The 15,840-nt window shown below is 49.4% G+C and overlaps 1 protein-coding gene across 1 annotated transcript in view; it reads right to left on the bottom strand.

The window, feature by feature from the left end:
• Positions 1 to 15,840, bottom strand: part of TFR2 (transferrin receptor 2) — a 168,045-nt gene that overhangs the window by 51,960 nt on the left and 100,245 nt on the right. Inside the window, exons 3-4 of the mRNA XM_078669811.1 lie at positions 8,523 to 8,736; positions 4,691 to 4,883 (exon numbers count right to left, since the gene is read on the bottom strand). Of these exons, the coding sequence (XP_078525937.1) occupies positions 4,691 to 4,883; positions 8,523 to 8,736 (407 nt within the window). The remainder of the gene's footprint in view (positions 1 to 4,690; positions 4,884 to 8,522; positions 8,737 to 15,840) is intronic.

The following is a 15,840-nucleotide window of genomic DNA, read 5'->3' as shown; positions in this document are numbered from 1 at the left end:
CCCCATTCATTTCTAGAGCTGACAGGCTCTGCATCCCTCTGCCAATCCCCAGCCCTCATTCATTTCTAGAGCTGACAGGCTCTGCATCCCTCTGCCAATCCCCAGCCCCCATTAATTTCTAGAGCTGAAGGGTTCTGCATCACTCTGCCAATCCCGAGCCCCCATTAATTTCTAGAGCTGAAGGGCTCTGCATCACTCTGCCAATCCCAAGTACCCATTAATTTCTAGAGCTGAAGGGCTTTGCATCACTCTGCCAATCCCCAGCCCCCATTCAATTCTAGAGCTAACATGCTCTGCATCCCTCTGCCAATCCCCAGCCCTCATTCATTTCTAGAGCTGACAGGCTCTGCATCCCTCTGCCAATCCCCAGCCCTCATTCATTTCTAGAGCTGACAGGCTCTGCATCCCTCTGCCAATCCCCAGTCCCCATTCATTTCTAGAGCTGAAGGGCTCTGCATCACTCTGCCAATCCCCAGCCCCCATTCATTTCTAGAGCTGAAGGGCTCTGCATCACTCTGCCAATCCCAAGTACCCATTCATTTCTAGAGCTGAAGGGCTCTGCATCACTCTGCCAATCCCCAGCCCCCATTCATGTCTAGAGCTGACAGGCTCTGCATCCCTCTGCCAATCCCCAGCCCTCATTCATTTCTAGAGCTGACAGGCTCTGCATCCCTCTGCCAATCCCCAGCCCCCATTCATTTCTAGAGCTGACAGGCTCCTCATCCATCTGCCAATCCCCAGCCCCCATTCATTTCTAGAGCTGAAGGGCTCTGCATCACTCTGCCAATCCCCAGCCCCCATTCATTTCTAGAGCTGAAGGGCTCTGCATCACTCTGCCAATCCCAAGTACCCATTCATTTCTAGAGCTGAAGGGCTCTGCATCACTCTGCCAATCCCCAGCCCCCATTCATTTCTAGAGCTGACATGCTCTGCATCCCTCTGCCAATCCCCAGCCCTCATTCATTTCTAGAGCTGACAGGCTCTGCATCCCTCTGCCAATCCCCAGCCCTAATTCATTTCTAGAGCTGACAGGCTCTGCATCCCTCTGCCAATCCCCAGCCCCCATTCATTTCTAGAGCTGAAGGGCTCTGCATCACTCTGCCAATCCCCAGTCCCCATTCATTTCTAGAGCTGAAGGGCTCTGCATCACTCTGCCAATCCCAAGTACCCATTCATTTCTAGAGCTGAAGGGCTCTGCATCACTCTGCCAATCCCCAGCCCCCATTCATGTCTAGAGCTGACAGGCTCTGCATCCCTCTGCCAATCCCCAGCCCTCATTCATTTCTAGAGCTGACAGGCTCTGCATCCCTCTGCCAATCCCCAGCCCCCATTCATTTCTAGAGCTGAAGGGCTCTGCATCACTCTGCCAATCCCCAGCCCCCATTCATTTCCAGAGCGGAAGGGCTCTGCATCACTCTGCCAATCCCAAGTACCAATTCAATTCTAGAGCTGACAGGCTCTGCATCCCTCTGCCAATCCCCACCCTCATTCATTTCTAGAGCTGACAGGCTCTGCATCCCTCTGCCAATCCCCAGCCCCCATTCATTTCTAGAGCTGACCAGCTCCTCATCCCTCTGCCAATCCCCAGCCCCCATTCATTTCTAGACCTGAAGTGCTCTGCATCCCTCTGCCAATCCCCAGCCCCCATTCATTTCTAGAGCTGACAGGCTCTGCATCCCTCTGCCAATCCCCAGCCCTCATTCATTTCTAGAGCTGACAGGCTCTGCATCCCTCTGGCAATCCCCAGCCCCCATTCATTTCTAGAGCTGAAGGGCTCTGCATCACTCTGCCAATCCCCAGCCCCCATTCATTTCTATAGCTGACAAGCACCTCATCCCTTTGCCAATCCCCAGCCCCCATTCATTTCTAGAGCTGAAGGGCTCAGCATCACTCTGCCAATCCCTAGCCCCCATTCATTTCTAGAGCTGACAAGCTCCTCATCCCTCTGCCAATCCCCAGCCCCCATTCATTTCTAGAGCTGAAAGGCTCTGCATCACTCTGCCAATCCCCAGCCCCCATTCATTTCTAGAGCTGACAAGCTCCTAATCCCCCTGCCAATCCCCAGCCCCCATTCATTTCTAGAGCTGAAGTGCTCCTCATCCCTCTGCCAATCCCCAGCCCCCATTCATTTCTAGAGCTGAAGGGCTCTGCATCACTCTGCCAATTCCCAGCCCCCATTCATTTCTAGAGCTGAAAGGCTCTGCATCCCTCTGCCAATCCCCAGCCCTCATTCATTTCTAGAGCTGACAGGCTCTGCATCCCTCTGCCAATCCCCAGCCCCCATTCATTTCTAGAGCTGAAGGGCTCTGCATCACTCTGCCAATCCCCAGCCCTCATTCATTTCTAGAGCTGAAAGGCTCTGCATCCCTCTGCCAATCCCCAGCCCTCATTCATTTCTAGAGCTGACAGGCTCTGCATCCCTCTGCCAATCCCCAGCCCCCATTCATTTCTAGAGCTGAAGGGCTCTGCATCACTCTGCCAATTACCAGCCCCCATTCATTTCTAGAGCTGAAAGGCTCTGCATCACTCTGCCAATCCCCAGCCCTCATTCATTTCTAGAGCTGACAGGCTCTGCATCCCTCTGCCAATCCCCAGCCCCCATTAATTTCTAGAGCTGACAAGCTCCTCACCCCTCTGCCAATCCCCAGCCCCCATTCATTTCTAGAGCTGAAGTGCTCCTCATCCCTCTGCCAATCCCCAGCCCCCATTCATTTCTAGAGCTGAAGGGCTCTGCATCACTCTGCCAATTCCCAGCCCCCATTCATTTCTAGAGCTGACAAGCTCCTCATCCCTCTGCCAATCCCCAGCCCCCATTCATTTCTAGAGCTGAAGATCTCCTCATCCCTCTGCCAATCCCCAGCCCCCATTCATTTCTAGAGCTGAAGGGCTCTGCATCACTCTGCCAATCCCCAGCCCCCATTCATTTCTAGAGCTGACAAGCTCCTCATCCCTCTGCCAATCCCCAGCCCCCATTCATTTCTAGTGCTGACAGGCTCTGCATCCCTCTGCCAATCCCCAGCCCCCATTCATTTCTAGAGCTGAAGGGCTCTGCATCGCTCTGCCAATCCCCAGCCCCCATTCATTTCTAGAGCTGACAAGCTCCTCATCCCTCTGCCAATCCCCAGCCCCCATTCATTTCTAGAGCTGACAAGCTCCTCATCCCTCTGCCAATCCCCAGCCCCCATTAATTTCTAGTGCTGAAGGGCGATGCATCGCTCTGCCAGCGCTGAGCTCAGGAAGCCCTAGGATTAGAAAACTCAACACCCATGGGCACAAATCCTGGGCATGTCCCGTCCAAGAGGCCAAAGAACGTATGTGCCACTGTCAGTCTCTGGAGTCCCCCCAAACTAGATGTGATGGGGCCAGTACTCAATTCAGTGACCTCTGAAATATAAAAGGTGGAACCGAGCTGCTGAAATTCAAACCCTTAACCTGCAGAAATCCACTGAGTGTTGCCAATGGTCTTGGTGACAACATTCTCTTCTGACAGTTCAACACTCTGAGGGCCACCACTAATGGAAGCAGGGGTGCAACTGGAGCCAGATTTCGGGGAGGGGGCTAATACTTTCAGCAATGTGCCCCTGTATATTGTAATTGGTTTTCATGCAAAAGTGCCTCAATACCTTCGGGTGGAGTTCGAGCTGTATAAAACTGGAAAGAAAACAAGGCCTAAGGTTACTTATCAGGAAATGCATTCTCACACTATGGCAGCAAAAAGAATTTGCAGCTTTAAGGAATAGGCAGAGTGGAGATGCAGGGGCTCTAGGAATGGGTGAAAATACAACAAAGCCTTGTTAACAAGTAACTGGCAGATGCATCAACGTAGCCTTTTGCTATTCCTAAATAGCGATTTTTAAGGAATCGTTATTTAGGAATAGCGAAAGCCCATGCATGTAGGAATCGCTATTAAAATAGCGATTCCTAAACATTCCTTAATTGCTACTCGCTAATTGCTAGTCACAATTAAGGAATGCTGTACCATTCATTCCTATGGGCCTATAGGCCCATAGGAATGAACTGGAGATTGCATGAGCAATTTGCGAGTACCAGTAGGTACTCACAAATTGCTCATGCAATTTCAAGGGTGCAAGGGTGTCAAAATGACACCCTGTTGCACCCCCTGAAATTGATCTCTGCACATATGTTGCACACACACATTCCTTAAGGGCATGTGTGTGCGCAACATGAAACTTTGAAAAATGCACAAAAGTGCTTTTTTCAAAGTTTTAGCAAATTACCATGAAGTACAACTTCATGGTAATTTGCTACTCCTATTAGCGAATTCGCAATTTTTTTGACTTCCATGCATTGCATTTAAGGAATCACAATTTGGGATTCCTTTAATGAATCGCAATTTAAGGAATCTCAATTCAGAGATTCCTTAAATTGCGATTTTTGCATTTGGGATGATGCATCCCAAATGCAAAAATACCGGGAGCAAAATCTGCCCCTTTGCTCCCGGTATTTACTTTGATGCATATGCCTGTAAATGGTCTTTTAAAGACCTGTGAAGGACTCGGGTGCGGCTGTGATAAGACCTCCAGACCTGCCAGCCCTCAGCAGCTCAAGACCTGGGTGTGGAAGCTGTCTCAGCCCGGGCTGACATGATGGGGGCGAAATGGGGGGCTGAAGCCCTTTGAGCCCTATGGGCGTTGCGCGCCTGAATGGAGGAGGCCATCTCAAAACGCACCTGATGTTCTTCTCAAACTCTTGGCCGTCGTTCAGGAACTTCTGAAACATTTCCTTCAGGTCTCCCCAGTAGAGGGTCTGGCCGCCCTGCTCCGATTCGTACCCATCGTAGGTCCCCGACACACCGTCATCGCTCTGCGGGTCACCACAGCTCCGGCAGGATCCTCGGAAGGCCAGGTATCCGAAGACGAAAGCTGAAGAGAGTGAAAGAGGCTAATGTCAATGTAAGAAAGCAACCGCTTCAAAATGGCGGCCAACGTGAGAGGTCGTTGACTCGCGAACAAATCTTAAAATGGATGCCAACGTAAAATGAAAGTGGCGGGCTCACGTTTCCTGTATATAAAGACTTTCCTGCAGATTGCAGATTCTTAATGATTTTTTCAAGGTGTTAATATATTCCGGGGGGTGCATTAGACATTGTTAGAGGTAAGGGCCATTGTACCCTGCGGTTGTTCACACGCGTGCTATTGTTTAAGAAGTGTACAGCTGATTCCCCAAAGAGTCTTCAAATGGCTGAAACATGGAGGAAGGTCCCAGGGGGCCACGGTTCTGAAATGTCCTGAACCCAGGCTTGAGGGATGAACTGATTTACATGCACAACAAGGAACAGATCAAATCTGAAAGAAGCGGGGCCCGATTCACAGAAGTATTCTGAGACAAAATCCTAACTTTACTACTTACGGTATTCACAAAAGGCATTCAGTAGTAGTAACGTTAGGATTAAGACAAAATCCTAACTTAAGTTAAACTTAAGTTTAACTTAAGTTAGGATTTTGTCTTAAGACCAAAACTTAAGACAAACTTAAGAGAAAATCCTAACTTTACTACTCCTAAATGCCTTTTGTGAATACCAAAAGTCGTAAAGTTCAGATTTTGTCTCAGATTACTTTTGTGAATGGGGCCCAAAGTCTTTTTTTTATAATTGAGCTCAATTTGTAAAGGGTAATGACGTAGAATACAAGACTGGGACCCCCCTTCATTGACACCACTTTGACATGCCCTCTACAGGTCCTGTACTGACCTGATCAAACCGTAGCGCTATGAAGTAGCTGCACGACAACACACAGCACTTCACACAACATCTGCACAAATAATGGAAGAAATAACCCATATGTGGCAGGCTGGTGACTTTGAGGGGTGCTTGCTGATACAGGACTATTTTTCGGGTGGTTGCTAGTGTGACAGACTACTGTTTGGATGAATAAATAAAGCGGGCATTTTTGTCTTTCCATCATAATTTTGGGTCTTCTGTATCAGTACTTCGCATTTCGATTTTAGTTTTCCTATAGTACGTTTGCATGTCATATACACTTAATGTCGGAATCCTAAAGTATTTTTTGTATGGCTATGTTGTTTCACAGTCCACGCCTATGCGTAAGGTTACACTCTGTGGAGCGAGTTCACCTCTGTAAGGCTGTGTTGTGGGCACATGGGCTCTGTTGGCTGCCCGTGGTCCACGAAGGGGACCCTCATAAGAGGGCGGCCGCCTTAGTGCCGCATGAGGGCACACAAGACTGTCCAGCGTTGTGGGTCCCCCTAGGGATCAGCACGCAGCGTCACTTCCAGTCCAGAGGGGGTGAGCCTATTCTCACCCACCTGGCGGCCTCTTTGTCGCTGCCCTTGACGCCGCTTCCCTCCCTACCGCTTAAGTGCAAGGGTGGGGTGGGAGAGGTGTTCTAACTTGTTATTTTGTGTTGCAGGCGGAGTTAAAGGGCGATCCAGAGGGGGAAAGGTACTCAGGGGTACCCTCTTCAGGAGCACAAAGGGTGCAAAGGACAAATTCCCCAGCAAGTCCTCGCGCTGGACCCTGGAGGAGCGACAGCACCCCTTTAGTCCTACGGGCCGTTGTAAGCCTGAGCAACCGGGGGTTGCCTGGAACACTCCGCCCCTTTGGGGCGTGAGTAAGGGGGTGAACTGGCAATCCACCGGTGGGAGGGGTTATCCCCTCCCCGAAAATTGGTAAGCACCGATTGGCGACGGCCATGGTGTAATTTGGCTCATCAGGCGGGCAGGCAGCGGAGGGGCTGCCTGCCCTTGGATCGCCCGTAAAATAACCCACCATGTTGGCATATTTGGTATGCAAATAAACCTGCAGCAATTTTCTCCACAAACAAGGTGTTGTGTGGATTATTTCCTAGTAATATTGCTGTATGTGGGATGGGGAGTGTTGCTGATATTGGCACTAAGTTCACACCTCAACTTTGACCCCTCTCTCCAGAGTGTCCTAGGGTCTTTCTTCCGTCCTCTAAGACGGAGTCAATTATCCTCGTCTTCAGAACATGACAAGGTTGTGATCATGATTGCTGCGCCCACCAAAGGGCCTGAGATGTGGCAGGGAATGCCCAGCTTCCTATTAGGAATGAAATATCACCAAAACAGAATCGAGACACAACCAGGATGCATTTCTTTCCAGAAGCCTGAACGTGTTGGTCTTTGGGGCACAGTTTGTGACTTGTCTCACAATACGGAATTATGGCGGGAGACACATAAGGGAGTTGTCTGCTCCCTCCTAGAACATTTGGTCCATGTCTACAACTTGGTATCAATGCGCTTGGATTACAAAAAGGCGGTTTATGGAATACTGCTCTTCGGACCGGGGAAGAAAGTCTTGCGAGGCCATAACACAATGCTACCTGGTACTATATAGTGGCATGTTTAAGCGGGTTACACCTACAATACAAGTTCTCCAGAAATGTGCATTATTTCTTCTGCCAATGGGCCTTGTTAATTTCCATGTTATTCCTCCAAAGATGGAACCCAGGCCTGCGCATCACTGAAGCAAAACAGGGCGGCCATCTTTGAATGGATACCAAGCCGCCTTATGTCGCCCAAAAACATGTATACATTTTTCCAACTTACACTTTGTGTGATACCTGATTGCAAAGCACTCTCACTCCATAGATATTATTCCATGGTGCTTATGCATACCCACACTCTGCACATACATGTCCACATTCCTCAGGTACTATACACCTTTGGCATCCCTACGCTTCCAATGCACTCGCGGGCCACTTGTGCACTTTCCACAATGTTCAAGCCTTCCCACACTTCTCATGGGCTTCAACACTGTTCATGCACTTCTATGCAGATCATGTTAACACAGTAATCAAGTGCTTCCACACTCAGCTCATACAATTGCTCACCAACCACGCACTTCCCACGTTACTCGCGCTCTTGTCACGTGCTGCATATATTTCAACATAGTTCATACATGCCCAAGTTGTTCATATGTTTTTACACTGCTCATCCTTACCCACATTCCTCAGGGACCTGCTACTCTGTTCTTCCACACGAATCACACGGTTCGATAGTGTCCATGCACATCCATGTCGCTCATTCACTGACATACTATGCACCTAAACAGAGCTCAGGCCGTTACCGCTAGTCGTGTGCCTCCATGTCACTCATGCCTTTACACACTACTCATGCACTTAATTCAAGTCAAGCAGTTACACCCGGATCATGTGTTTCCACGATGTCCACGCAATTCTTAGCACATTCTTAAAGTGCTTCTACACTGCCCATGCATCTTATTGGTGGACATGTGATTCCACACCGCTCTTGCACTTCTATGCGGATCATGTGCTTCAACATGGCTTATACGCTTACATCATGGTCATGCGTTTCCACACCTCACATGTATTTACGTGTTGCTGGCCATTTGCTTCCATGAAGTTTATGCACACACACATGCAGGTCATGTGCTTCCACACCGTGCATGCACTTACACGCTGGTCGTGCTTCCACACCGCGCGTGCACTTTCCAGTCACTCAGTCCTTTTTATGGTATTTTTGTGTGCTCTTCCACCAGGGAACCATGTTTCAATTCTCACCAAAAAGAAAGACGACCAGTGCGAAGAGGATGAGGTAGAGGATAGGCTTCCTGCGGTTCTGGTTCTTCTGCGCGACCAGCGTGGACGCCATCTCCCTGACGAAGGAGCTCTCCATCTCTTCTTCGTGATCCATCCTCACCTCCACGCCGTTCGCCTCGTGCTCGTCGACGTTCTTGTAGACGGAGTAAGAGTGACGCGACTTTGGGTTGGAGCCCTGAGTTGGAAGAGCAGAATGGAGGTGGTCAGATCCTCAAAGGAGGTTGTGGGGAACACACATCAGGCAATATCAACAGAAAACATGAGAGCAAATGGGGTGGGAGGTGGTTGAAAACCTGTCTGTCATTGGTCATGCTCTTCTGATGGGTTATTTCTGTGGTAGACAAAGAATGCACTCCCCAAAGTTGTGCTATAGAAGTGTTGTTATTCTTTATCACTGAAGGTGCGCCAAGACACAAAGGGAAAGATGTAAGGCTGGTGTTTTGTGATTTTGTTTCCTGTTAACCCCTGTCCCCTGATGTCTTGGAAATCACTCTGTTGCCTTTTGGATAGGTTTATGCTACACAAATACCACATACATACATAAGTCTTCCCATAATTCCAAACCATCTACTTTATGGATTTTCCATGACAGACATTCGTTTTCCTATTGTGTTTGTTTAAATTCTTTCCCGTGGAAGTCAGGGCCATATTATCAAGAAAGGGTGATATATTATCGCCGCTTTTATCGGCAGGAAACTGCCGCTAAAGCGGTTGATAATGGGCTCGATAATATGCCCTTGTGAATTCCCATAGAAGCCCAGGTTAACACCAGAACCTGGGCTTCTATGGGAATTCACAAGGGCATATTATCAAGCCCATTATCAACCGCTTTAGCTGCAGTTTCCTGCCGATAAAAGCGGCGATAATGTATCGCCCTTTCTTGATAATATGGCCCTAAGTTCGCAAAAATAGCTGAGATAGTGGGAGGGGCATTGCCTTCTCTTTGACCCCTGATGACATCACAGGGTGGAGTCTGTTTCCCAGGCAATCCTTGGGTAGTAGATGCTATACCTGGCTACCTCTACGTGGTGCTGATGCTGCCTCTGGCTACTGCACTTCCATGAGGAGTTGAAATCTGTTCTTCTGCTACCAAGATGGCCCTCCAAGAGAACCTCCTAATGTTAGCATGTATGCTCCTGGTCAATAATTGCATCTCCTGGATACAGTTGCGATGAGTCGCTTTACGGCTATCGGAATACATGTGACCAACGTAAAAATCAAGAGAAGTTGTACAAGTGAAATAAAAGGTACCAACCAGTTCCAAGATGTAATTGGTGTTAATGTCACTTTAGTTGACATCCAAAGACTCGGAAGTCAGCAACTGGATCCAGTAGAAACCATTTGTGACTGGTAAGCTCGAATTTCCACCAGAGTACCAAGGGCGGAGTTGTCAGTGTACTGCTACTTTACACATGCTTGGGTGGGTGGAGCCTCTCCAGTGGAGCCCATGAGGGTTTGCCCTGGGTGATGTGCCACCAGCCCAATGAGGGATAAGACAGCTCCCTGCTCTGATCACACACACACACGCACATATGAGAGATGGGTTTTATGAAACAGAACAGTTGCACATTGATCCTTATTGTAGACAACGTAAAACTGTTCCAGACGAACCCTCATGTAAATATAGTCAGGTTCACATGATTAGGAAAGATACCACAGCACTCAATGGAAGTCCAAAGGATGTAGGGGGCATATTTACAAGGGCTTTATCTCCGTTTTTTTGGCTTAAAAATCCAAAAAAGCGGAGCTAAAACTATCACCCTATTTACAAGAGGGTGCTAACATGCAAAATCGCATGCCAGCCCCCTTTTTCCTAACGCCTCCCTCTGCATCTCTAATGAGGTGCAAAGTGGGCGTCACTGGGCGTACCCCGGATGGACAACCTTGCAATAATCACTGTTGTTCACATCGCGATATTTACAAGGCTGCCCCACCATTTTAGCACACGTTAGTTTTTGGAGAAAACCGCTGTTTTCTCCAAAAACTAACGCCTGCTAAAAATGCAGACTTACCTATCACTAACATTGGGGTGGATTATGCTGATACGACCCTGTGGGTCGTATCAGCAAGGTTATTGCTGTTTTGCAGGGAACATCGCTGGAAAACCAGCGGTGTTCCCTGCAAAAGGGCGATAACTTCGCTATCTCTGGAATTCTTATCGTCCTGGAGAAACGCGTTGTAAATAACACGCTTCCAGGGCGATAAAATCCAGAGATAGCCTGCGATAAAAAAAATATCCTTAAGCACGGCCAGCGATATTTATCGCTGGCCACTGATAATATGCCCCGTAGTTAGTTAAATAAAGTAAGGACTCACGTAAAAGTTCAATTATTTATTGGATGTAGTGAGCAAATTTCTATATTTTTCTATACATTTATAACAGATTGACCGCTGACACATGTTTCGTCACACAGTTACTTCTTCAAGGCTAGCAATGGTGAAAGTAATGGCACCAATGAATGGCTTCATGTCGAGGAGTCCCACGGTATGATGGATTGTATACAGTAAGCCCAGCAAAACCATACTGTGTTCGAAGAAACTTTGTCAAACGTTGTGTGTAGATGAAGGTGTCATATGTGAGTTTTTGGAACTGTACGTCCTATTATTTAGAAGTTGCCTCCTGAAGCGCAAGTTCCCACTGGTCTTAAACATAGTCCCGGACCTTAAGCTATGATATCTGTGTATGAAACGGGTACACGATTTCCTTCTAGTAAACTTTCTTTTCAGACGATGAAGTCAGTCCAAAAGTCACACAATTATTGAAGCACACGTAGAAGTCCATGTTTCTAATACGTGTCAAGTTGACTCTGTCCTATAAATGTAATTAAAAATAGCGTGGTCCAGGACGTACTGCGTGTATTGTCACAGGACCAGATTTCAGTGTAGATCTATCTATATAGGCATGTAATATGTTTGGATACAATATTGGCAGTCAAGTGGACACCTTAGTAAGCTCCTTTCTCTAGTATTCAGCTTCTACTGTGACCCGGAAGTACTTACAGGATGGCGTATAAGCTTATATAGATAGATCTTCACTGAAATCTCGTCCGGTGACAATACACGTAGTACGTCCTGGACCACCCTATTTTTTCTAAATACAGGCATATGTTAATGTTGTTCATATTTTACCTGTGGAAGTAGTGTTTTGTTGCATTTGGCTGCTTAATTTGCTGAACGTGGCAGGCATCAAGGTATGAGTGCATGTTTATCAGTTAAATAAATGTGGATATATAGCTTTGTATGACTCCACTTATTCTCAAAACACAAAACACAAAAGAAATAGGTATAACAATAGGATGGACAAAAAAAATGAATACATACAGACAGAAATGTAAAAAATAAATAAAAAAATACCATAAAACCGTGAGGCCTAATCGTAATGTGTGCGGAAAGGTAAACTGATTTATATCATAGGGAGATCTCCATCATGGTGGCCGAAATCGCCGCATGATAAACTACAGGAAAAAGTAACAAAAGTTATATATAATTTGGAACGCGTGTAAAAATATTTAAATGTTGACTAGTAATGTAAATTACAATTAAATATTTATTTTAATTGCAAAATAAATGAATCATATGGAACTAGAAACCACTTTTAAACAAATATATAACTATTGTTAATATATTAAATTACATTAAACATATTATTCTCCAGTTTAAATAGCATAAACAAAATTCCCCACTAAAATAAAAAAAATTACATTTTAATTTTGTGTGGTAGGTGTGTGACAGATGGTCCCTGGTCTCTATGGTCTCTAGTCACCTCTGGTAGGTGTGTGACAGATGGTCCCTGGTCTCTATGGTCCCTGGTCATCCCTGGTAGGTGTGTGACAGATGGTCCCTGGTCTCTATGGTCCCTGGTCACCCATGGTAGGTGACAGATGGTCCCTGGTCTCTATGGTCCCTGGTCACCCCTGGTAGGTGTGTGACAGATGGTCCCTGGTCTCTATGGTCCCTGGACTCCCCTGGTAGGTGTGTGACAGATGGTCCCTGGTCTCTATGGTCCCTGGTCACCCCTGGTAGGTGTGTGACAGATGGTCCCTGGTCTCTATGGTCCCTGGACACCCGTGGTAGGTGTGTGACAGACGGTCTATGGTCCCTGGTCTCTATGGTCCCTGGTCATCCCTGGTAGGTGTGTGACAGAGGGTCTATGGTCCCTGGTCTCTATGGTCCCTGGTCACCCCTGGTAGGTGTGTGACAGACGGTCTATGGTCCCTAGTCTCTATGGTCCCTGGACACCCGTGGTAGGTGTGTGACAGATGGTCCCTGGTCTCTATGGTCCCTGGTCACCCGTGGTAGGTGAGTGACAGATGGTCCCTGGTCTCTATGGTCCCTGGACACCCCTGGTAGGTGTGTGACAGATGGTCCCTGGTCTCTATGGTCCCTGGACACCCCTGGTAGGTGTGTGACAGATGGTCCCTTGTCTCTATGGTCCCTGGTCACCCCTGGTAGGTGTGTGACAGATGGTCCCTGGTCTCTATGGTCCCTGGTCACCCCTGGTAGGTGTGTGACAGATGGTCCCTGGTCTCTATGGTCCCTGGTCACCCCTGGTAGGTGTGTGACAGATGGTCCCTAGTCTCTATGGTCCCTGGTCACCCCTGGTAGGTGTGTGACAGATGGTCCCTGGTCTCTATGGTCCCTGGACACCCCTGGTAGGTGTGTGACAGATGGTCCCTTGTCTCTATGGTCCCTGGTCACCCCTGGTAGGTGTGTGACAGATGGTCCCTGGTCTCTATGGTCCCTGGTCACCCCTGGTAGGTGTGTGACAGATGGTCCCTGGTCTCTATGGTCCCTGGTCACCCCTGGTAGGTGTGTGACAGATGGTCCCTAGTCTCTATGGTCCCTGGTCACGCCTGGTAGGTGTGTGACAGATGGTCCCTGGTCTCTATGGTCCCTGGTCACCCCTGGTAGGTGTGTGACAAGTGGTCCCTGGTCTCTATGGTCCCTGGTCACCCCTGGTAGGTGTGTGACAGATGGTCCCTGGTCTCTATGGTCCCTGGTCACCCCTGGTAGGTGACAGATGGTCCCTTGTCTCTATGGTCCCTGGACACCCGTGGTAGGTGAGTGACAGGCGGTCCCTGGTCTCTATGGTCCCTAGTCACCCCTGGTAGGAGTGTGACAGATGGTCCCTGGTCTCTATGGTCCCTGGACACCCGTGGTAGGTGTGTGACAGATGGTCCCTGGTCTCTATGGTCCCTAGTCACCTCTGGTAGGTGTGTGACAGATGGTTCCTGGTCTCTATGGTCCCTGGTCACCCGTGGTAGGTGTGCGACAGACGGTCCTTGGTCTCTATGGTCCCTGGTCAGCCCTGGTAGGTGTGTGACAGATGGTCCCTGGTCTCTATGGTCCCTGGTCACCTCTGGTAGGTGTGTGACAAGTGGTCCCTGGTCTCTATGGTCCCTGGTCACCCGTGGTAGGTGTGTGACAGATGGTACCTAGTCTCTATGGTCCCTGGTCACCCCTGGTAGGTGTGTGACAGATGGTCCCTGGTCTCTATGGTCCCTGGTCACCCGTGGTAGGTGTGTGACAGATGGTACCTAGTCTCTATGGTCCCTGGTCACCCCTGGTAGGTGTGTGACAGATGGTCCCTGGTCTCTATGGTCCCTGGTCACCCCTGGTAGGTGTGCGACAGATGGTCCCTGGTCTCTATGGTCCCTGGTCACCCCTGGTAGGTGTGTGACAGATGGTCCCTGGTCTCTATGGTCCCTGGTCACCTCTGGTAGGTGTGTGACAAGTGGTCCCTGGTCTCTATGGTCCCTGGTCACCCCTGGTAGGTGTGTGACAGATGGTCCCTGGTCTCTATGGTCCCTGGTCACCCCTGGTAGGTGTGCGACAGATGGTCCCTGGTCTCTATGGTCCCTGGTCACCCCTGGTAGGTGTGCGACAGACGGTCCTTGGTCTCTATGGTCCCTGGTCTCTATGGTCCCTGGTCACCCCTGGTAGGTGTGTGACAAGTGGTCCCTGGTCTCTATGGTCCCTGGTCACCCCTGGTAGGTGTGTGACAGATGGTCCCTGGTCTCTATGGTCCCTGGTCACCCCTGGTAGGTGTGTGACAAGTGGTCCGTGGTCTCTATGGTCCCTGGTCACCCCTGGTAGGTGTGTGACAAGTGGTCCCTGGTCTCTATGGTCCCTGGTTCCTGGTGGTAGGTGTGTGACAGATGGTCCCTGGTCTCTATGGTCCCTGGTTACTGGTGGTAGGTGTGTGACAGATGGTCCCTGGTCTCTATGGTCCCTGGTCACCCCTGGTAGGTGTGAGACTGATGGTCCCTGGTCTCTATGGTCCCTGGTTACTGGTGGTAGGTGAGTGACAGGCGGTCCCTGGTCTCTATGGTCCCTGGTCACCCCTGGTAGGTGTGTGACAGATGGTCCCTGGTCTCTATGGTGCCTGGTCACCCCTGGTAGGTGTGTGACAGATGGTCCCTGGTCTCTATCGTCCCTGGTCACCCGTGGTAGGTGTGCGACAGGCGGTCCCTGGTCTCTATGGTCCCTGGTCACCCCTGGTAGGTGTGTGACAGATGGTCCCTGGTCTCTATGGTCCCTGGTCACCCGTGGTAGGTGTGTGACACATGGTCCCTGGTCTCTATGGTCCCTGGACACCCGTGGTAGGTGTGTGACAGATGGTCCCTGGTCTCTATGGTCCCTGGTCACCCCTGGTAGGTGTGTGACAGATGGTCCCTGGTCTCTATGGTCCCTGGTCACCCGTGGTAGGTGTGCGACAGATGGTCCCTGGTCTCTATGGTCCCTGGTCACCCGTGGTAGGTGTGTGACAGATGGTCCCTGGTCTCTATGGTCCCTGGACACCCCTGGTAGGTGTGCGACAGATGGTCCCTGGTCTCTATGGTCCCTGGTCACCCGTGGTAGGTGTGTGACAGATGGTCCCTGGTCTCTATGGTCCCTGGTCGCCCGTGGTAGGTGTGTGACAGATGGTCCCTGGTCTCTATGGTCCCTGGTCACCCGTGGTAGGTGTGTGACAGATGGTCCCTGGTCTCTATGGTCCCTGGTCACCTGTGATAGGTGACAGATAGTCCCTGGTCCCTGGTCTCTATGGTCCCTGGACACCTGACCTCTGGTAGGTGTGTTTGACAGGATTGGTCTGATCCAATCATAGTTCTGTGGAAGACCATAGAGAGGGGCTGGGCAGGTGTGCCGTGGAAGGGGTGGTCGTAAAACAACTACAAAGGAACAGGACCGAATAGGGAAAAAACTGGCAATATGGAAATAACATCAAAAGGTTCACTCAATGGATACGAAAAATTGGTATTGTTAAGAAAATGGAAAA

This window comes from Lissotriton helveticus, chromosome 12 (assembly GCF_964261635.1).
Source record: "Lissotriton helveticus chromosome 12, aLisHel1.1, whole genome shotgun sequence".
Classification (NCBI taxonomy): Eukaryota; Metazoa; Chordata; class Amphibia; order Caudata; family Salamandridae; genus Lissotriton; species Lissotriton helveticus.
This window is presented reverse-complemented; position numbering and strand designations above follow the sequence as displayed.